We start from the raw sequence: 24,169 nt of genomic DNA, 5'->3' as shown, positions 1-24,169 counted from the left end.
GCCGCCATGTGGTCACTTCCGGGGCAGGCAGAAATCAAACACTCGCGAAAGAGGCTTTAGATTCTCAGTGCTGTGCTTTAACCCGCTGTGCCACCAGGGAGGGCCCATATTTAGATTTTTAATGTGCTTGTGGAAGAGCAGGTTGAATTAAAGGATGAAGTTGAATATGAAAAATTGTGGAGGTTAAAAGATTCAGAGATTTGCAAAATGATGTAAAAATAAACTTTTTAATAAAAAAAAAAGATTCAGAGATTGTTGACATTTGTTTTCAAATCTACGGTTCATCAAGTGGTCTTCCTTTCTCTCACACAGATAAGACACAAAACCCTTTCAGCCTTGGTTGAGACAACAAGGTAGGGGTTGGGTTCGCAAATGTGGCTTATGAGAAACTGCTGATACTAAGGGAGAACAGGTGTTTGTCCCACTTCTAAAGCAGTACATGCAGCTTCTGGACACCAAGAGTCCTGCCAGGACAAACTTACGCTTAGGAGGACACTCACTGCTGTCTGATGCAGAGGGCTTTTTGTTGTGTGTGTAGCCAACTTAAAATGCTTTCATACCCTAAAGAAAAAAAAAAAACTTAACTTTTTGATGATTGTAGTTGCAGATACAGTTTATCTGACATCCAAGAAAGTGCAAACAACAGCTTTGAATTGAGTGTCTAGGCTGGCTAGGAACTGGGAGTGCAGAAAAAGAAAGGGCTACCCCGAGGAGGAGGAGGGTCCATCAACAGAAATTTGAAACTCTAGTCATCTTAAGAAAAGCCTCTTCATACTTTATGTATGAAATGCACTGGCACTAGCCAAGAAACTTCAGCCAAATCCATGTTTCTTTCCCCCCAATCCATTTTTGCTTCTTTTAATTCTTTTAATGTGTCCTGAATTTCTGAGTTGCCTTTATCTCCAAAAGGCTGGGGACACTAACACTGCCAAATAATTGTAACCCAAGGCTACAATTAGAGTAAGATTCTCCTCTATGGGCATGAACCCTTCTCCCCCACATTCATCAGTTTCAGAAGATGGACTTCTGCCATTGCTCCTCAAGAATGAGTAAGATATAGGAAGAAACTGTTGAGTCATGTAACCATAAGTTAACACATCCTCGTACTTGCCCAAAACATCTCTCGTTTTTTTTTTTTTAAAGATTTATTTATTCATACAGAACTGGGGTACAGGCCAGAGATGCGGAGGGTGAGAGGATTCACCAGAGACAGAGTGGGGAGCAGAACAGGCAGATTAATGAGGTACACTGCTGAGGGGAGCAGCGGGCGGGTCAGGAGAGGTCTGCCTCGCCATGTGGATCTCCTCCAGGGCAGGTGGGAATCGAACTCATGCGGAAGTGGCTTAAGCTTCTTAGTGCTGTGCTTTAGCCCGCTGCGCCACCAGGGAGGGCCCAACATCTCTCGCTTTTTAACATGGAAGTGTAAGTTTATTTATTTATTTTTCTTAACATTCTTGTTAATTTCTCTTCTCAGGTGTGGTCCCCATAGTTCTCCCATCATCACAGCACCAGAGTCCTTTCTGCTCCTGCCTCCCCTGTTTTTGCTTTTCCTAGCCTTCCCTCCTGGAAGCACAAATTTATGGTTGATTGCAAGCTTTGTCTTTTTTCTGAGACTCTCCTTGCTCTTTATGCCACATATAAGTGAAAACATCCAACATTTATCTTTTTCCTTCTGGTATATTTTACTTATATTATACCTTCCAGCTGAAGTCAGTGTGTCCTGTTAATTTAGCCCTAAACTACCACAGAAACTTGTCCCATGAAAACGTGAAAAGGGAATTTGCATATTTTTCAGGTAAGTAAGCAGAAAAGCAAGCTTTATTCAAGAAAGTAAGAAAAAGTTTATTTAGAGAAAAAAGAGGCTCCAATGCAGCATAGCCAAGAAAGGGCAAAACGACACTGTCTGGGCCTGTCTAGGGGTTTTAAACACTTTTCCTGTATATTAAAATCTCATCATCCTGTTTTGTTTGTGACTCTTTGTCCTAATCCCAGTTCTTACCTTAGAGTTTACCTCCCTGTCCAAACTCTTATTCTCGCAAGTTTTACTGTCTTTGCTTAGTCCTCCTGAACTTTCTGACCTCATCTCTGGAGTTTTGGTTAGCACTTCATCAGCTGTTCTTAGCTCGGAAATCTTAATTCTCCCAAAGTCCTTGCCTGCACTGTCCCAGAAACTGCCTAATTAACCCTAGTGTGCCCTGAGACTCACAGCTCCATTTGAGTTACTGCAAATGGCATGAATTTATGGAATCTTTAAAGATGTTCCTGAGGTTTATGTCATGGCAAGTTTTACCTAAGTTGTCTTTTATTTATTTTATAGTTTCAGGTCTTACATCCAAGTCTTTTATCCCTTCTGAGTTGATTTTTGTGTGTGGTTAAGATAGCAGATGATAATGATAATATAGAGAGAGATAGAAGTCTAAAACCCAGCACCACTTATTGAAGAGATTGTCCTTGTTCCAGTGTGTATTCTTTGCTTCTTTGTCATATGTTTGTTTTTATTTCTGGGCTTTCAATTTTATTTCATTGGTCTGTCTGTTTTTGTTCAGTATTATGCTGTTTAAATTATTATGGTTTGTAGTATAGTTTGAAGTCTAGGGTGTAATACCCCCATTTTCCTCTTTTTAGATAAGAGGTGTGGCTATTTGGGTTTTCCTGTGGTTTCATCGTTAAGTTTGGGGTGGTTTCTTCAATCATGTCCTTGTACATCTTTTAGCTCTCCTTTTAGGATGTGATGACTCTCATCTCTTTTCGTTATGGTGTCAGATAACTCTCCAGGTGTTTTTTCATTTTCTTTTCTTTGTATTTCTCCTGGCTGGGTTCTTTCCTTATCTGCATCTGATTACTGACTTTTCCTTATTGTCTATTCTATTTTCATAGTTGTTTTTTTTTTAAGATTTATTTATTTGTGCATACAGAACTGGTGTACAGGACAGAGGTACAGGGTGGTGAGAGGATTCACCAGAGACAGAATGGGGAGCAGAGCAGGAAGACTGACAAAGTATACTACTTACTGAGAGTGAGACAGGAGAGGCCTGCCTCTCCATATGGATCACCTATTCCACTGGGGATCAAACTGAAGCAGCTGCGGCTACCTTTGCAGTGCTGTGCTTTAACCTGTTGAGCCACCAAGGAAGGCCCACCATTTCCATAGGTTTTACAGAAAATTTTACTTCTTTTTACATCCTGTAATCCCTTTAATATTTAAGATTTTCAATTTCAGTCTTCTGTTCATCAATTATATTTCTCATAGTATTATTTTCCTTTTCTGAGACTTCTCATATACCTTGATGTGTTTTGTTGAGTTTTGCTTGTGTTTTTCAACCTTTGACTGTCTTAGGTATGGCAATTTTTTTTTTTTTTTATTTTATAGCAGTTTATTTTTACATCATTTTCCCATCTCAATTGTAATCCCGGCGGGTTTCCCATCACCAAGTCACCCGTGTTAGGTATGGCAATTTTTTAATTCTCATTTGACAAGAAAATTTTTCCATGTTAGTGTTGTTGGTTTCTGGTGATTGTTTATCTGTGGTTTATTCTTCTTCTTAGTGTTTTCTTGACCATTTGTATTTTGCTTTCTCTTCATTGTTAGCCTTTGTGTTTTAACCATGCTATTAATGAAGTTTATGGGCCTCCCCTTGCCCTTACTCTGTTAGTAGTGGGCCTTTCCTGGCACAGGTCCAGGTAAGTGGTGGGCTGGGTCCAGACTGGGACGGGTTTTCAGGACCTCTGGTGATTGTCTCCCAGATTGGTGCAGGCACCTTTCATCTCTTCTTGCAGTAATTCTTTGTTCCTGCCCATTTATCTTTGTGCTGACATAAGCAGATAACCAGGTAAGAGTGGCTGAGATGAAGATAGAAAACTTTTCTAATAACTTACCAATCCTACTTTTACTTGAAGAAAACCAGAATTGGGGCCTAAAATTGCAAGCATCACAACCATTGCCCTTGAGAAATAATACCAGTCGGACCATCAGGTAGTCATGAGTCAAGATAATATCAAAATAAAACATGTTGACATACATTTTCCACATGCCCTGTCCTTTTGAAAAGCTTATGATCAACTTAAAGACATCCAAGATACACTATTAGAATCCTGGTTCAGCCATTCCCTAAGGATGCTGACTCTTAAAAAAATCAAGAACTGGGTCCTCCCTTGTCATGCAAGGGGTTAAAGAACAGCACTATGAAGCTATCCATAGTCACTGCAGCATGAGTTTGATCCCTGGCCAGGGAGCTACTCACATGGAGCAGCAGACCTCTCCTGTCTCACCTAATAAGTCCACAGTGTATTTCAAGCACTCCACCTGTTCTGCTCCCCACTCTGTTGTCTCTGGCGAATGCTCTCATCCCCAGCAACTCTGACCTGTACTCCAGTTCTTATATGTGTAAATAATATATAAATATATCTTATACACACAAACACACATACACACACACTACTTTGCTTTCCTAACTCCAGGTCTTATCTCTAATTATTGACTCATTAGTAGTAACAGCTGAATCTGAGTCTGGAAACAATTTTGGAAAAACACACAATTTATGCGAGTAAAATTTATTTCAAAAATAAAAACAACATCAAGGTAAGAAATGAAAATGTCTCTGGTGAATTTCCTCCCCCTCCTCCCACACCTCTGGCCTACATCCCTACATAAATAAAAATAATTTGAAAACCTATTTTATAAGCTATAACTATAGCTGTACCTGATTTTCTGGGTTGCCATTTGCTTGTATAATTGCCTTCAAGCCTTTAACCTTAAGTCTGTGCTTGTCTTTCTTGGTAGGGTTGATTTAAACAGAAGGGTGTACTTTGTTTTAAAGTCCATTAAGATAGTCTACATCTTTTCACTGGCAAATTCAGACCATTGACATTCAAGATCAACGCATGCATACAAGAACCATTGTACAGGCAAGTGGTGCAGGGGTGGAGGATGAGAGGTTCCACTAGAGACAAAGTGGGGGACAGAAGTACACTACTGAGGGGGGTAGAGGTGGGACAGGAGAGGTCTCCTGTGCCATGTGGGTCACCTCTCTGGCTGGGGATGAACTCATGCTCCAGTGGCTGCAGAACTTAAAAACATAACAAAATGAGAATGAGAACTTAGGTCATTTTGAGATAATTATATGTATATATTTTAAGTTCCTTTCCGTTGTCTTATGTTTTACTTCAATTAATTTTTGTTTGGAGATTTTACTGAAGTTAGTATATTATAGGCTATTTGTGTGACACATTGCATGGTTTGGTATTGGATTCATTCCGATGGGCCCAATTGCTGTTGTCCTTCTCCTAGTTAATTTAGGTATATATTATCTTTATATTTGCTTCTGTTACTTTAATAATAATGCTTTCAGAATTTCATATGCAGCTTTGTATTTATCTACTCTTTTATTTCTTGCTCCTCATTGAAGCTCCTTAGTCTTCCTCCCATCTTGAATGTTAATCTTGCAGAATAAAGGATTCTGGGGTGGAAATCTTTTTTTTAAAAAAGATTTATTTATGCATACAGAACTGGGGTACAGGGCAGAGATGCAGGGACGGTGAGAGCATTTATCAGTGACAAAGTGGGGAACAGGGAGACTGACAAAGTACACTGCTGAGGGGAGCAGCAGGTGAGACAGGAGAGGTCTACTGCACTATGTGGGTCACCTCCCTGGCCAGCGATCAAACTGAAGTGGCTGCAGCTAGCTTCCTTATTGCTGTACTTTAACCTATTGCACCACCAGGGAGGGCCCTGGGTGGAAATCTTTAAGTACTTTAAACATCTCCTTCTAGTCCTTTCATGCTCATAATGTTTTTGCTGTAGTCTATTGACAGTTCTGTTGTGATCCCTTAGGTATTACTCTTTTTTTCTCAATATATTTTGTTGTATTTTCAGCAGTTATTCTATAATCTGTCTGTGTGTGTGTGTGTATGTGTTTGGAAATATTTGTGCATCTTGGGTCACAAAATCTCATTTATTTGCCAGACTGATTTTCAGCAATTATTTCTTTCAATAATTTTAAAAAATATTTATTTTTAAAGATTGATTTATTTGTGCATACAGAACTGGGGTATTGGCCAGAGGTGCAGGGGCAGTGAGAAGATTCATCGGAGACAGAGTGGGGAGCAGAACAGTCAGATCATTGAAGTATACTGTTGAGGGGAGCAGTAGGCGGGTCAGGAGGAGTCTGCCACGCCATGTGGATCACCTCTGGGGCAGGCAGGGATCGAACACATGCTTAAGTGGCTTTAGCTTCTTAGTGTTGTGCTTTAACCCACTGCACCACTAGCGAGGGCCTCTTTTAATAATTTTAAAGCAAGCTTTTCTTCTGGGTCTCCTATGATACAGATGCTATTTTTCTTTAAGTTGTCTCAAAGGGCTATTACACTATATTCAGTTTTAAATTCTTATTTTTCACTATACTGCTCCGTTTGTGTTAGTTTGTATTGTGTTAGTTTGTATTAGTATTGTGTTTTTGCATTCATTAAGCCTCTCATTGCTCTGTGTGCTGTTGAACCTTCAGTTTAAGTCAGCCATGTTTCTTAGCTCTGTTATTTCTGATTGTAGCTCCTCATAGTTGCTTTATCTTTATTCTGATGTTTATATATTAGTTCAATAAGCAGTTAGAACTCATTTTTTTTTTTAAAGATTCATTTATTTATGCATACGAGAACTGGGATACAGGCCAGAGGTGCAGGGGGTGAGAGAATTCACCAAAGATAGAGTGGGAGCAGAACAGGTGGATTGACTGTTGAGGCAGTGGGCTGTGGGCAGGTCAGGGGAGATCTGCTTTGCCAAGTGGATCTGCTAGCCGGGAATTGAACTTGTGTCACTGTGGCTGCAGATCACTTCATAGTGCTCTTTAAAACCATTGTGCCACCAGGGAGGGTCCTAGAGTTGTTATCTTACTCTTCTATGATGTTTTGCAGTTTTGCTGGGTTGGAGTGCCTCTTAGGTAATTTATGCTCCGACATTGTGCTGTGTTCTTTTTACATTTTTGTGACTGTAATAGGTTATTTTTCCAGACTGTTGTCTTTGCACTTATTGAAGTAATTTAAGGATTAGCACTGATATGGGGTAAAAGGTATAAAAGAACACTGGGGCACTAGGGCACCAAAGAATCATTTCCAGTAAACTCAGGTCTTCAAAGTTCATACTGTACTGTAGATACCAGTGTTGTGTGGTGGGAATCATCATCTTCCCTCAGGCCAGCTCCTCTGTCTTAATGTCATTTATAGCCTTGTGTCCACTTCCACTCTAGTTATATTTTAAGCACAAGATGCAGCACTTATCACAAATTATAGCTGATTTGGTGTCACAGACCAGGGTTACTCTTTTTTTCTTTTCCAGCAATCTTATTCTGGAGTGTTTGTTCCTGTTATTGTTAGGAGTTGTGCTCTAGTTTGCTCAAGCTTTTATTTTGACTTTTGTCCTGATGTGTGGGGTAGCACGTGGTTTGCTTACCTCCGCCTTAGCTGCTTCTGTAAGAGGCCCAGGCACTCAAATCGTTTTCTGTCTACCAGTTTAGGCTCTAAGTGTCACACTGAAAGCCTGTTTCAGTCAGTAATCTTTGCATCTCTACCCCAAAAACTCCCTAACAGTGCACCCTCTGTCCAGTGTACCCCCTTATCCAGCAGAGAGATGGTTTTCAGGAGTCCCCAATGTTGGCATGTGTCCAAGTCAACAACTTTATGGGGCTCCAAATAGCAGCCACCTCTCCCTTTTGTGATTTTACTGTCACAATAAATAACAATCAATTAAAGTTTTATGTACCCCTCTCTGCCAGATCAGTACTTCTAGTGTGTGCTGTAGTTGTCATTCTTCCTTCAGGGTTCTTTTGGCTTTGTTGTACTACAATCTAGTTGTATCTGGAGGAGGTCCAGGGATCTTCACTCTGTCATCTTTATAGACCTCAAGACAAGCCAACTGTCTTTTGTTATGGCACATAGAGGATGATTTTTATTTGACACCTGTCTATGAGAGGTTATTTTACTGCATGTGTCTAATACATTTATTATTTGCAATTGTCATTTTATTCTTCTATTATTCCCACCCCGTATTTCTCCCATTCTTTGATGTCTTGTTCAGATGTTCTTTGTTACCTTTTGATTAGAGATTAAATGGATTTCTTTTTTTAACACTGGCATTTCCACTAAATTAAAATACTATTTTTCCTAAGTTAAAAACAAAATGGCATCTATTGACAATGCTTACCTAAGATTAGAATTCTAGTATGATTGTATATCTTCCTTCCCTTATAACTTTCCATTACGGTTGGAATAATTTATTAATTTTACCTTTATGAGTTATGTGCTCACATTGAAATTTATGATCAGATTATTTATAAATGGAAACACAAAGATTTTATTGCTCAAACTAGTTCCACACCTTTTAATTGCTTGGGCAGCAGGAATAATGTGTTAGAACTGTGTTCCGGCTTCCGGCTGTATAGAATACAGATTTGGAGAGTTCATGAATTCAGCTTCTTAAATGGAGAAATCCCAAATTGAGCTTTCCTGTACTCTAGTCATGTTGACCCAACAAGTCTTCAATTCAGAAGTGAGCAGTACACAGGAGCAAATGTAGTTCCCTACGTTCAGTTTTTATCTTATTTTATCATGAGGATGTATCAGAATGTTCTGGTATTTAGGGGCAGTAATTGGGTCTTTACTAAAACAGTCTTATGTATGATTTGGGTATTTTTTCCATTGTGTAGTTTCCAAGACTTATTTTCTGGACCTCCAAACAGACCCTATGAGCTACTTAATATTCTTTAAATAAACATCTTGTCTTTTGAAGTCTTGTTGCCAAGCAGGTTGAATGTTAGAAGTATCTTAAATAAATCCTAATTGAGCTCCTTTCAGGGTACTTAATGTTAATTTCTTTCAAACTATATATTGTTCCATTTTTTCCTTTTTGGCATTAGTATTGCTAAGAAATCTGATGCCAATTTACTTTTTTTTGGTAGGAATTTCTTTCCCCATATATTTCTTTTTAAATGAAAGACAGCTCCATCTTTGAAAACTAATAACTCACTAAGATATGTATCCATGAATTTTGTTATTTTCAATTTAATTCAGAAACAGAATGTTTTGAAGTTTATAAATAACCCAATCTGAAGGAGTAGTACAGTGAGATCTCAGAAATAGTGATACTGAGGCAATACCAGGAACAAGGGACTTGTGTTATATGTCTTCTCTTCACTCTGGTTTCCCCTCAAAGTTGTTCCCTCCTTTCTCTACAGGCTGGATTTTTGTTTTAGCGTCCTGATGCTAATAACCTCTGCCTTTACTGTAGCCTTTAGTTCAAGCACTCAATCTAGCCCCCACTGGCCAGTTGATAAGTCTCTCTGTGGGACAGTCACAGTTTGGGGAACAGACTGTGTACATGGTTCAATGACCAACAGTAATCCAAATATTCACATTTCCAAAAGGTGGTGTAGGTGGGGCAAGTTCTATTTGACATCATTCTCAATAATTGCTTTTCACAAATGAACGTTATAGTCAATACTCACCTTAACTAGAATACATTATGTTGAGTAATTTTAATTTGAAAAAAAAGTAACAATCACAAAGCTTCAAGAAAATAATAGTCACAAATGTTGAGAATTATCCTGAATATTAGAAGAAACAAAGGATATTTAGCACCAAGAACAATATTATACACATAGAACATACAGGTTGAAAGTATCAATGGCCTAACAAAAACCAGAATATAGTTTTATAGACCACAGAACAGTTATGAGCACAGCAGGAAGAGGATGAGGTGTTTACAGGAGTCAAAGTCCATAGGTTTTAAGACTATCAAGTAGTATCTTAAAGACAGCATAAATGAGGGAGATGCTCATTAGAATAAAAAAGATAATTTATAAACCTTATTTCACTAACCTTGATTTTTGAAAAATTATGTTTGGTAAATTTTAATGATTTGACTACCTAAATCTTTCTTTAGCACTTGGCAATATACTTTCTGCATTTATGGCACTGTTCTTTTTTTATCTTAGATACAAGGAAACCCTGTGACAACGTGAATTAAGATATAGCACACACAACTGGTCCCCACCCTTAGTAAGACTTATCCCTTCACTTTGTATTATCGTAATTTTACATCAATTGATTATCTGCTATATAAACTATGTCATTTGCTTTTTATGGGTTTATCTTTTATTTCATTATTATTGTTGTTTTTCCGTCTAGTTTATCCTCAAATACCAATTTGATTTGTTAGTGGTTAATCACTCACACTCTTAACAAATTGGATATATTTTCCTTTGCTCTCAAATCAGTCTTCCCTCATTTGAAAGGTCATTTCTCATGTTCTCTTCTGATTTTATTAAAACAAATCCACACTAGGTATTTGCTGAAATTATTACCCTTAAAATAACTGTTTCAAAGGCTGTGTCAGCTGATCTCTTAGATATAGTCATTATCTTTAGATTTGTCCCCTTTATCAATTCAGTCGTTCTGTCTAATAAAGGGTTCTGTAAACCAACTTTTTCTTTAATGGCTATGTAGACTGGTCTTTCACCTAGTAGCTGCTGCTTGCAGGGATTTGTAAGTTTATTCATTATTCATTCACATCTGGGACATCTGCCCACTATTGAAAGATGAAATTACCTTTACCAGTGTTATCACTCAATACTCAAAATCTGTCATGCCTGAAGGAGAGGGAAGTGAATCTGTTGGTATGTGTTTGTCAGATTGAAGGTTCACTTGTTGAGACATAGCTAGTACAGAAGGCATTGGCTCAAAGAGCTTTATTATTATACCTTAGAGCAACAGTTCTCAAGGTTTGGCTCCCAGGCCAGCAGCAACAATTATCACCCATGAAGTTGTTGAAACTGCAAATTTTGGGGCTCCATTGAAGTCTGAAACTATTGGGATGTGGCCCATCTGTAGCTTAATAAACGTGTCTCATGATTAAAATTCACTCTGGTTGGAAAACCACTGCCTTTGGAATTCTTTGTTGCAGTCAAAGGTAGAAAGAACATTGCCCGGTACTTTACAGTTCTCTTAATAGGCATCACAATTCTTAACTCATCCCTAAACAGTGGTCAGTATACTGCTTGTAATAAGCATCAACTGGAAATGTTTGATTTGCTATTGTTATGGCAGCACCCTGTGAATTTCTGAAAGCAGAATTGAGATTTGTCCCCTTTATCAATTCATTCTAATAAAGGGTTTTGTAAACTAACTTTTTTTAAATGGCTGTGTGGACTGGTCATTTACCTAGTAGGTGTTGACTGCAGGAATTTGTAAATTTTCTGGCACATGGGGGATCCTTTTCTCATTGTCAGCACTAATATTTATTTTTCCTTGAAAAGACAATTTATACCCCATCTCTTTCCATAAAAGCATTAAAGTGGTTTATAAAAACCAGCATATAATTCAGAAAAAAAGAAAACCAGAATTAAAAGAGAAAAGAAATATAACTTATGTGCATGTATTCATCCTTGTTGGATAAGGCAGCCTTTTAGAGCAGTATAAATATAATAAATTAGTAGTAGTATTCACAAACTATTTCATTCAGATAAAATACGTGACAAAATTTAAAAGTAGATATATTCCAAAGATTAGTAAATTGAGGTGTTTGCAAAGAGGCACAGTGGAAAGAGTGTATGCTTTGAAGTCAAATGCCTTTTTAAAACTTTAAATAGCAATTTACTAGCATTTTAGCTTAAAAAAAAATCAGCCTCACTACTTGTGATAAACAACTTAAGAGCAGCAGGGAGAAGTACTTAACTCCTCTCCACATTGCTTTTTCCAAGGACACTATCACACCGAAATATCCTTTCCATTTCCCAAATGTGGATTGCATGAATTTGGTCATTAAAAAACTATTCAAAACTATTCATTCATTCAAGAGAGAATTCATCATCTGTGTCTTCTGATCTTTTAGAACAAATGAGAAGAGAAATTGAATTAGCTTTGTTAAGTGTTACTGATTTATCTTTCCTGGTGAAGGAGGATTTTCCTTGCTGTTCTTACAAACCCCAGAACTCTATTCACCAAAAATCAAGTCTTCCTTAAGGGGCAGGAGTTTTGGAATAGTGTTTTCAATATCTTACTGGTATCAAATCTAACTAACATTCCACAGGATTTGTGTTTTATGAGCATAGCAAAATGCTGTTTATTTCCCACAATGTATATGGATAAAACTTGTTCATTCCAAACCCTGTTAATAGGGAGAAAATGAAGGGACAAGACAGTTACATTCCAAAACAGGTTTGGGAGGGACTACTTACACTTAAGAATAATCATTTTCTTCAAGTATAGCGTTTAGATTTTTTATTAAGGAAATATTATATGGGCCTATTATGTTCAATGCCTACTCCTGTGATATATTATATCAATTTGTTTTAAGTGAACTCTAGGGGAGTAAGAAAAGACACAAGGGGAAAAATACTAAACATCAAGAAGTTCTAATCACATAAAAAAAAAAATTCAGGAATGATTAAGTGCCAATGCATGGAATGGTTAAATGCCAATAACGCTAATTATTTCTCATTACTGTAAGAGAACTTTCACTCTTAATGCATAGAATTTGGAGAAAAAGTTTATATAAGTTTTTAAAAGAGGCCCTTTTAACAATTAATACAAATATGAAACAACAACCTCAAATACCAGCTCCGGTAATAGTTTTACATACAGCAATAATTTATTCTGAAATGTTCATTTAGTTTCTTTTGAGACATGATTCATGTCTCATTAATAAAAGAGCAGCCATCTCACCTCAAATACCAGAATATACAAGTTACAGCATAGCAAAAAATCTACCTACTTTCAGATAAAATCTAGTTCGGGTAAAATAGTTTCAATTACACAATTTTTTTTTGTTTTGTTTGTTTCGAGCACAAAATAGTGTAAATTGTTACACCCTAGCTATCTATATGCATATCATGTGACCACAGAACTGTTAATCATTACTTTTGAAATTGAACCATCAGTTTCATTCATGCAGTAAAGCAAAGCAGGCTGGGTAAACTTGTTCATTCAGAACCATATTACTGTGAATTTCACAGCCACATGATTAATTATAGACTCACAAGGACTAAAACGGGTTTTTTTGCATAAATACCAATTTCTCCCTGATGTAAGTTTAGTCAGTTTATAACCTAGAAATGACTGATAACAATGTATCATCTTCTATCTGTAGTGTTCATTATTTTAATACAGGCAATAATTAAAGGATGGGATGCTACTTAAATACATGTAATACGTACTGTACAAATATACTTGGCTTTACTATTTTCTTCCTAGCTATCAGGATTGTGTCCCAAAATATGACCAGTGAAGACAAAGTATACTATCAAATATGGCTTTCAGAACAAAACCCTCTAACAAGAATCAAACCTATTTACAAAAACTTTCATCAGTCTTTTAAAGTTTCCTTTGAAACACAATTTATACATAGCAGTTGTAATTAACACAGAACCTTCTTAGTATCATTCCAGCTCTTTTAAACAGATGTCACAAGGTAGGACCCAGAGTGGCGCTTAGGACTTTGAGTCCCACTGGATTCAGTACTGTCCGTTTTTGAATCTCGTTTCTTGGTGGTGGTATTCACTGGTGTAGGGATCTGAGATGGTCGGGCGGAAGTGCTGTCTGCGCTGCTTTTTCTAGGGCTCGGGTTGTAATTAAAAGGAGTCACTCTGGCAGCAACTGTCCCACTAGGTGAACTGTGTTTGCTTGAGCTACTAGAACTGAATGGGGTACGTTCAGCTATAGAACTTTCATTAGTCTCTGACACAGCAGCAGAGTTTTGACCCGTTTTTGCATCAGTTCCTTTTTGGTCTGGGGCATCTACCTGAATAAAAGAGTTCAGGCGGTTTTCTAAACCCACAGTGCGTATAGTAGTGCTGCCATTACCTACATTTTGTTTTCCCTGATTATCTTTTGAATCTTTAACAGCTGGATTTCCCTTTTCTGAAACACTGTCAATCACTGGTGGAGTATTTCCTGTGGGAGATCTTCCAGATCTAGGGTTGTTAATGGGACAGTCCTCAATTCTCACCCACACATCCTCTGTTTTAGAAACAGCAGGTGCCATTTGATAAATGAGAGTCTTTGTTTCAGCACCATTTGCAGCACCCGAGGAAGTGGTATGAGGACTTGTGGGAGAAATTTCACTCTCTTTTATTTTTCTCCATGTCCCTTTTGTGGATATTGGATTCTCCTTAGCTTGTTTTGTTCCTGAACTTGAGTTCACCTGTTTCTCATCCTCACTTTTTGCTTTTTCACTAGATTCTGATGAAGCAGAAAGAATTGAGGATGAACTTCCAGTTCTTCTCCAAGTGCTTACTCGAGGAAGGGATGATGAATGTTTGCTGTGCTCACGTTTCCAGGTTCCTGCCCTATTGACTGGAAGTCTGGAAGGGCTTTCAGAATGAGACCTTGCGACGTCATGGCGCTTTGCTGGTCTTCCGTCATCATACTCTAGAGTGGGACTCAGATTGGGTGGAAGTTTTCGCCATCCACCAGCCTGAACAGATGAATGTGTGGACAGAGACATATCAGGAAGGGAAGGACTTAAAATTGGTGTCTGTGCTTGGGATCTAGTGGGAGAACCTGGTCTAGAAGATGGAGAAAGAGATTCAAATGAAGCAGATTCCTCCAACTTTCTCCTTAGGGTTGGGCTTGGAGTTTCTTTGATGAAAGTTGACTGGCGTACTAATACTGGTCTCTCAGACCTATCAGATTCACTTCCACTTGATTTAGTTGAAGACATTCTAGAAAGCTCTACTTTTTTGTTGGATCCATTGCTATTATTGATCTGATTCAGTCCTTTGGAGGCAGACTCACTTCTTGGGATACTACTACCATTCTTTGCTAGACCTGTTTGTTTGGTGAGATTCTGTTGGCTCAGCTGTCTGCCTGGGGATGTGTACGGCATTTTCCCAGACCCTGAGGACTTAGTTGAAGCAGTACTAGGGGATGATGTCCTTGGGAGTTGAGATAATTTATTAGGAGGACTTATGCCATTTCTACCAGGAGAAATTGAATTTCGCCCAGGAGACTGCATAGGTCTACTTAATGGTTGCTGGGCAGGTCTTGAAGGAGTAGTATCTCTAGACCCTGATCTAGAAGGACCTTTATTTGACCCACCTGGCTGGGATGAAGGTCGAGTAACAGGACTTAATTCTGACTTCACAGATGGCTTAGGTCCTCTTGGAGAAGTGGTGGCTGTCTGACCTTCGCTAGGGCTTTTGGAGGCAGGTGTTTTAAGAGGTGGGCCTTTTTTCGAAACAGGACTTGTACTTGAAGAGCTATTTCTAACTCCGGGAATATGAATCATTGTCCTACCTCGAGAGATTGAAGGCATGTTTGTGTGAAGAGGCTGCTTTATTTGGCTTGAAACTTCTGAATTAGATCGAACTTTTCCAGTAATCAAACTTTTATAAACTTTTTTTCCTCCTTTGATTCCTTTATTTTCAGATTCAATTTTTTTAGTTTCCAGTGTACTTTTCTCCCCTGGTTTTAGAATTCGTGGGCCTTTATTAGTTGTAAAGGGTTTTTCCTCTTGATCAGGTGTAAGATGAAATGGTGATCCAAGAGAGATTCCTGATTTCAGGGAAAGGATGGAATCTGAATCAGATGAGGCTTGTCTAGATAAACATGCAGCAGCAGCAGCTTGATGTAAACTACTTACTATGGAATTTGCACCTTCCTGAATAGCTTTCCAGTCAAAATTTTCTGAGTCAGGGGATAAGCCATGTTCTGAATCTGGTCTCTGCACATCTTTCAAGTCAAGTGTCAAATCTTCTGCTAATATGCCACCCACATGTCTGGGACTATGCTTTTCATTATCCCCCTTGAGTCTTGAAGGCTTTTTCTTTTTTGGCATTGCAGAACTTATACATTCCTGCAACAGGTCATCTTCCGAATCAATACTAAGAGAACTGAGAGAACTGTTTCTTGAGAAACAAACAGGGGTATCTTCAACATGAAATGATTTAGGAGCATAACCTGATGCTTGAGCTTTACTGGGTTCTCCCTGTGTGTCAGGGGGCTCTGTGGCTTTGATAGGTTCATTTTCTTTGTTGTTGTTTTCTTGATCGATGTCACTAAGAGAACTTAGAGAGGAATTTTGAGAAAAGCAGACTGGAGTATTTTCAATAGCAAAATTCTGTAATTTTTCATCAGTTGCTGCCCCTCTATCTGGCATATCTTTGGATGACTGGGGAAAAGTGGGCTGCTTCTGTAGCATGGGCTTAGACTGACCTCGATTTATTGTGTGTTTTATAATAGTCTGTGGCTTATTAGCTGACTGTTGATTGGAAGTTAGCTCTGTGTGGCTGGTTACTTTAGCTTCTGATTCCTTATTTTCTTTCCCCTTTCTTAGTTCAGCCTTTTCTCTGGAAAGGTCAACATCATCATCATCAAAATCTAGAGAACTCAAAGAATCGTTTCGTGAAAAACAATAAGGTGTTCCTTCAATAGGTGTGTAATGATGGGGTGAATCAAAAGTAAAACTCCCTCGGATTCTATCTTCATTATTTGGAAGCTTATCGTGGAAGTCCTTAGAGTTATTTTTCAAGTTCTGTTTCTTTAAATCTTTGTTGTCTGAGAAAGTTCTTTCGGCATTCACATTATTTTTTGAGTCTGTATTTTTTCTCACACGTGTCCTATATTCAGTGTTTTGTGGAATTGGTTTAACTGGCGAAGTGGGTTTTTTCTTGTGGACATCTAATTGATTTTTGTTAGTTCCAGATGAAGACATAGAAGCTTGCTGGACCTGGTCCATTATCTTTTTCACACGGAAAGGCTTGTGACTTTTTCCTTTGGGCATAGCAGAATTAATGCATTCTGCAAGAATATCACCTTCTTCTGTTTTACTGTCATCCAGTTCGGGTATAGTGATAGATGAGGCTTTCCCTCTCTGACCCTCATCTGTACTTCTGCCTTCGGTAGGAATGGTATCTCGTTTTTCAATTTCACAAGACTGTGCCCCTATTCTAACCCCTTCTCCAGCTGCTAACTCATTTGGAGGGGATTCTATTGTTAGATCACTTAGAGATGTTGCGGTGGAAAAATTGATAGGTGTCCCTTCTACACAATACACCCGTGGCATATCATCTCCTGGTGTAAAGCTAACATGCTTTTGTGCTTGCAGTCTGTTTTGTGATGGCAGAAGTTTGTACACAGGTAGCTGACTTGGTTTCCTTGCCACAGGTGGAGGTAATTTTGAAGTGGTCTGAGCTGGCTTTTTGGCTTTGCGAGAAGACTTTGTTGGCATGGCAGAGATAATACATTCTTCTAGTATTTCAATATCATCTTCATCTGAATCATCTAATAGATCTTTTTCAGAATCAGGCTTTTCTGTCTCTTTTTCTGGGTTTTCATTGGACTCTTCAGGCTGCTCAGATTCTGTTTCATTACCATTGTCATTTTCCTGAACTGGAGGCATTATTCTTAACTCCACATCTTTCTGTATAAATGGCTCATCGAGGCTCAGTGCACTCAGGCTAGATGAACAAGAAAATCCATCTGGAGTACTTTCTGTGGCAAAATGTAATAAAGTATCAGCATCTGGAAGAACATGAACCCTCTGTACAGCAGCACTTACAGCAGCTTGCTTAGGTCCACTCTCTCTCTTATCAGCATTAGGTAGTTTATTTTTAGGTACTTCTTGTTTACTTGGAACTGTTTGAGGAGGAGGGGTTTTACTTCTGCTTGGTGGCATGGTCTGGCCAGGGCTATCTGGAAGGTCGCTGGGGCTTATAACGCCACTTACCATCCCACTGCATGGTTCACTCTGAACAGAGCTGGCAATGGACCGACTCTCAAAGCTATCAAGTGAACTGACAGAGGTACATCTGCTGAACATGAGTGGCGTCTCCTGAACATAGTGTTCTGGTGGACTCTTAGGTGTCTGAGCACCACTTTTGGATGGAGACTTGGCCCCTGAAGAAAATTCAACTGCTTTGTGCCTGCTTGAATCTGAAGATAAACCAGTAGCTTGGAGTCTGCTGGACTTGGTTCTAATGTGCTGGGACACTGTTGGAACTTCACTCACAGACTCTTCAGTTGATCTAGTTCCACTGTTGTCTTTACTTTCTGTGATTTGTAGAGTATTAGCGGACTCTGTTTTCTGTGTTGCCTGGTCACATCCTATTTCATCTTCAGCAGATGACAAAGATGATAATGAACTACACCTTGAAAAACAAATAGGTGTATCTTCTACACAGTAAGTCTGTATTGTTTCTTGGTTGATAGAGGGAACTTTGCAAGAGGTGGCTTTCTGTGCCTGACCACTTCTGCTTTGTGTTGAACTTGGATGGAGTGGATTCTGCCTCTTGGTATTAGATGAAGGTGTAGATGTGTTCTCACCATTTGAAGGTATGTGTTCAGTTTTAGTGCTTTGTCCAGAAGAACTCTTTGAGAATGAAAACGGTGGTTTCTGTGAGGAAGTTAAGTCTGTGGCATATTTTAAACTATAATCAATAGGCTGATCCACATGATGTTTTTCTTCATTGTATTTTATGCTATAATTTGTTGGTCTCTCTTCTTCTTCATGCTGTTCTTCCTCAGAGTAACGTTCACTATAGTTGGTTGGTTTATCGTCTTCATAGTCATCATCCTGACACAAAGACTGATTTACATTTTGATTAATTCCATGATTAGAACTCACTCGGCTTGTTTCTGAACCATTGGCTCCTCTTGACCTATATGGGGAAACACATTCTTGTTGTCCAAAATGTGGTTGGAACTTGAGGTGTTTATCATCATTGCTCTCAGTATATACTGGATAAGTTGTGCTTTGACTTCTTGATTGTCTTGGCTCACTTTGTTTTATTTCATCTTCTATTATATGTTTGGGTCTTGCCCATCTTTCATTCTGTGAAGGGCTCTGCCTCCCAGAGTTCAGTTGCTCATCTGAATATTTAAGACTGTAATTTATTGGTGTATCTAGTTCTCCATCATTATCATCCATGTGATTTGCACTATGTATTTTATGTGCCAGATCAGCTGGATATTGTCCATAGCTGCAAAATTTACTTTCATCATCTTCAGAATAAGATTCAATTGATGGTTTCATTTGACCTCTCTTACCATAACCATCACTACTGCTGACACTATTTAAACTATCATTTGAAGATCTCTTATACTCCAATTTGGCATAAGGCATAGTACATGTCCTGTTTGAATTTTCTGACTTAGTGAAGTTGTAAGTATTTGAATGTGTGTGAGTGGTAGAACTTCTTCTTACTGCAGCCCTCTCATCTGTCCCACAGTGTAATTCAGTGGTAGACCCAGAACTTCTGTCTTCCTGGAAAGTATGAATGGCTGATACTTCTTCCATGACTTTAGCAATCTGTGCTGCAGTGGTAGAGATCTGCAAACCTCGCTTTGAAGAGGTTCCTGAATTTTCTGTTGCTGGATGATAGTTGCCAAGGCTAATTCCTCGTTCTCTTTCCAAACTTCTATCTTTTTCAGAACGAGAACTATCTAAACTTCCCCTTGATGAAGAGGAGCTGGGTAACACTGTGGTATTTAAATATGGTGAAAGGACAGTCACATTTCCAGTATTAAAGCTGTCTGACCTACTGTCTTCATGTCGATTGCTATCAAAAACATAGTCACCATAGAGACTTTGCTTGTGTCTTTGCTTACTACGATGAGATGCCTTTGGACTTAAATTGTCAATATTGTCAAAAGTTTCTGATAAATGCTGAGCATCTAATTCTGCTTCCAGGGCCTTTTGCTTCCTGACATGAAGAGATGGCAAGCTTGAACCAGGAGACATAATATTGGCATCTTTGTATTTTGCAGGTCTATTTGCCATGAGATTCCTTAAAGCTGCAGCACTTCCCATAGCAATCATTTTGTGCTTTGAATGAATGAGGTTCTTGAGCATGCTGACTGCCCCCATATCCCACAATGCTTCCTGGTCTTTAGGATTTCTTGCTGAGAGATTCCACAAGGTTCCACAGGCATTACTGACAATTGTCAAACTATGAGATTTCAGATGTTGTAATAAGGTTTGCAGGCAGTTGTTTTCTCTTAGGATTTGCCTAAAGTAAAAGAGATCACAAAACTAAGGTCAATATTTATTTGTAGTAACAACAAAAGTGTAGAAAACACATATAAATCTAAAGGTAACTACTAAAACTTGAATAAGCAAACTCTAATTGTACCAAGTGTTACTATAAATTCCAAGCATTTCCTATCCCCTTTTGTTAGTGTATTTAATATCTATTTTAATGGGTTATCTTTCAAACCAAAATAAGTAAAAATATTAGTTTTGATCTACACTGTATTTTTTTTTCTTCTGGTGGACAAATCCTTTTATAGATGTGTTTCCATTCTGGTTCCAACAGGTCTTAAAATTTTTTCTTGAGTAGATGTATTTACTCCAGTTATATCAAAAGGACTATAAATATATCATGAAATGTTATGTTGACCAGGGACTTTGCAATAATTTATGGACTGGTGCCACAGTGCTGACCACTTAAGATAGTGAGAAAGAAGCAGAGAGAAGTGCTTAACAGATCTTTATGTAGTCAGCAAGAATAATGGATTTCCTAGAGAAGCAAACTGACTTTTAGAATGTAATCTTTACTTCTTCATGTTGACTCTGTGATACTGCCAGTCTCTTTACGTGTGCTCTGGCAACTGTGTATATATAGTTGTTATTTTAATTCATTTTTATTTAAAATGAATTAAAGGTTTTAAAGATATTTCAAGGTAACAAAAACAAGGGTTGAGAATCAGTATAATGAACTTTAATGATGAAAGAGCTTTAAACACATATGAAATGAAGTTTCAACACAGTATATTTAGCTTTAGTGGATTTTAAACTGAGTGGCAAGGGTTTGCAATAGTTTTAACACGTGTTGTTCTCTCAGCAATTCAGCAGACACCTGAGTGCTTACTGAGTTTAAGAAATCTTTGTATGGCTTAAGGGCTATCACGCAAGTTTATATATCAAAAACGTAAGGAACATCTTTATTTATTTATATCCTATAGGTATATCTTTATAGGTCAATTTAATAAACGCACCTTCATGGTCTTACTGAATGAGAGGAACAATACTAGATAAATATGCTGTGGAAGATACCCCTATTTTTTTTTTTTAACACAATACAGAACCCAAGTTCTGAAAATGTGGGTCATGCATCAGAGGTGCTTTCTGAAGTTTCACAGCTCTAGTGTATTAGACAAATGACTGATGGCTATAGAGTGGTTGTCATTCTTGATATTAAAACACCATTAGAAACACCAGTTGCTATCTGTATCAGTTTTCACATACCTTACATTCCTTTATTTCATACTGACCAAAAGGAAGTGATTTTATTCTATTACCTGTGACTTAAATTTTCCCCTCTCTATATAGGCCATACCTCTCATCCATCACATTTATTTCTAGAGATTTTTATGATATGATGAACTTTTATTAGAATAAAGATGCAATGAGTAAATTGGGGGTTAATAGCTGTCTTTTCCCTGTAATATGGCTTGGCCTAGAACTTGCATAATTACATGAAACAGTATATATAATTGAGCATTTTAGAGAATATGAATTTTGCACTAATTCATTTAGAAGTAATAAAGAACTCTTGTTTTTACCTGTGGTCTTCATTTGTAGCTATCAAGCTGGACACATTCCGTAATATTCCACCTCCACTTTCAATAATAGCCAAAGTATTTGTCTGGCTCCGGTAAGTGAGAGTACCAACCAAAAATGCAAGCGCGCCATCTACAGCACATATATCAGCTTTATTCTCAGTGCAATGTGCTGATAAATTCCATAAGGCACTCAATACACTTTTGAGAGTTGATTCCTATTAAGACACATGATACAAATCATTTAATTACAGCCAGAATTTATCTCATTAACTTCTTTGTTTACTTGTATCAAATAAGGTACTATTTTTATCTGATCTGCTTTCCAGGCCTCAATGAAAGGGATTAGAAACTCCATTTACAACAACTTTACAAAATACAAAATAGAACTTACATCTGTGATATGCCCATGAAATAAGCAGAACACAATATAAGACTAATGACCTTATAAGTTTTATTCTACGTGCTTTAATGGTAGATATCTTATTATGTCAGAAAATGAAACAATATAAACCATTATAACATCTTCAGGAAAACAAAATAAATTAAAGAAAAAAAAAAACAACCATTATACTGATATGGAAAGACATCTAAGAAGTATTGTTAAATGAAAAGAACAAGTCAAAGCATTCTGTTTTTATAAAAAACACATAGATATTTGTGGTTGACTGAAAAGTAACAATGTAACTTATTAAAAGGAACGCATACTGGAAAACACCTTGCCATGATCCTGATATCAGACTTTCTTCTTACTACAACTCAATTAGGGAACAAACATTCATTAAAACTCCAGGGCCCTCCCTGATGGCACAGAGGGTTAAAGCATAGCACTAAGAAGCTAAGCTACTTCAGCATGAGTTCAGTCTTCACCCCGGAGGTGATCCAATGGCAAGGCAGACCTCTCCTGACTGCCCGCTGCTCCCCTCAGCAGTGTACTTTGTCAGTCGGCCTGTTCTGCTCCCCACTCTGTCTCTGGTGAATTCTTTCATTGTCCCTGCACCTCTGGCCTATATCTCAGTTCTGTATGCATAAGTAAATTAATCTTAAAACAAACAAACAAACAAAAAAAATACACACACAAAAAAACTCCATTCTGTAGCTATCACAATTAGAGGCACTTCAGAGGATACAAATATAGTACAGTGACATCTACTTTAAAGGTGCTAACAACTTACTGGAGGAAGATGCAAAACCATATGAAATAGTTTCAAAAGGAAAGACTATCTCTATCTGAACTTAACCATGTAAATAAAATATTAGCAGTTCTACAGAAGAGCTGTCCATTTAGAGTTGAGAGGACAGGCGCTCCTGGCAGAAGTGGAATGAGACAAAGCAGGGAAATGGGGATCAACAAGGAAGTGGGGATCAAGAAGGGAGAACAAATGAACAGAAAGAGGACACAGGAGATCAAAGTCCATGCTGGAGAATAGTAGGAAGCATGGCCAAGAGCTAAAAGAAGGACTTGTAGGTTTGGGCAAACATTTTGAGCCTAACCCAATAAATAGGTAACCAACATATTTTTATTCTCTTCATTAGAAAATTTAATGAGGCCCTCTCTGGTGACACAACGGGTTAAGGTACAGCACTGCAAGCTGGCCACAGATGCTTCAATGCATGTGAGTTCAGAGTTCAGTGTGAGTGAGAATATGAGTTCAATCCCTAGCCCCAGAAGTTGACCCACATGGTGCAACAGACCCCTCCTGCCTCATATGCTGCTCCCCTCAGCAGTGCACTTTGTCAATCTGCTTGTTCTGTTCCCCATCCTCTCACTGCCCCTTCACCTCTGACCTGCACCCAGTTCTGTATGGATAAATAAATCTTAAAAAAATATATTTAATGAGAAACCAAACAAAAATTTAGGAAAAAGATAAAACTTGCAAACTGGTCACAATCTGTGGCATATAAAAGGGGAAGGAGAGGGGTCAAAAAAGCAGGGGAGGAAAGAGCATAAGGGATGAGGGAAATGGACCTTCGGTGCTATGGTGGTGGGTGAACTATTGGGACATCTGAGGGGAGAAATCAAATAATGTCCAAAAATTAACAAATAAATAGATAATAACTAATAACTAAATGAAATAATCTAGGAGCAACTTTATATACTATCAGATAAACAGGAGTCAGGAGGAAATGCTTTACTCAGTAGAGATGTGAGAAAGGTAAGAGTTCAATTTAAAGTGTGAGTGAAGTGAAGGTGGGACAGAAAACAGCAAGAGAACAGAAAAGACAGTAAGTCTAGAGGAATGAGCAAAACTGCAAGTGGTTCAGAGGTAAGAGGTAAATAAAGAAAAAATAAAAGTTGCTTTCTGCAAGCCCCCATGTAGAGGGCCAAGGATTTTGTTCCAAATAAGCTTTATAATAACAATCAGAGGAGATAAGAAGAAATGATCCAAGGTTAGAAATACAAGTGGTAAAAAAAGGGGTAAGTTTCAATATGGCATTTGGTTAAAAAAAATGTGTCAAATACAGGTATAAGTAGAAATTAAAAGCCCTAGTAATTTGTGATTTAGGAGAACAGATGTGCTGAAAGCAAAATTAGGACCGAAGGAGGTAAGGTCAGTTAAGAAATGGAGAAAGTAATATGCTCAGGGTCTTGGATGTTATAGAAAAAAAAAAAAAAAAAGACACA

The 24,169-nt window shown here is 38.1% G+C and overlaps 1 protein-coding gene across 2 annotated transcripts in view; it reads right to left on the bottom strand.

Annotated features, from left to right (window-relative positions):
- Window positions 1-9,923: 9,923 nt before the first annotated feature.
- Window positions 9,924-24,169, bottom strand: part of APC (adenomatous polyposis coli) — a 116,553-nt gene continuing 102,307 nt past the window's right edge. For both annotated transcript variants that reach the window (XM_004678370.2, XM_012721808.1), the window contains 2 exons: window positions 21,547-21,761; window positions 9,924-19,991 (listed from right to left, as the gene is read on the bottom strand). In XM_004678370.2, the coding sequence (XP_004678427.1) occupies window positions 13,436-19,991; window positions 21,547-21,761 (6,771 nt within the window). In that variant the 3' untranslated portion in view covers window positions 9,924-13,435. The remainder of the gene's footprint in view (window positions 19,992-21,546; window positions 21,762-24,169) is intronic.

The sequence above is a fragment of the Condylura cristata genome, unplaced genomic scaffold (assembly GCF_000260355.1).
Source record: "Condylura cristata isolate star-nosed mole 26May11 unplaced genomic scaffold, ConCri1.0 scaffold00007, whole genome shotgun sequence".
NCBI lineage: Eukaryota > Metazoa > Chordata > Mammalia > Eulipotyphla > Talpidae > Condylura > Condylura cristata.
Note: the sequence above shows the minus strand (reverse complement) of the source record. Positions and strands in the feature narration are given on the sequence as shown.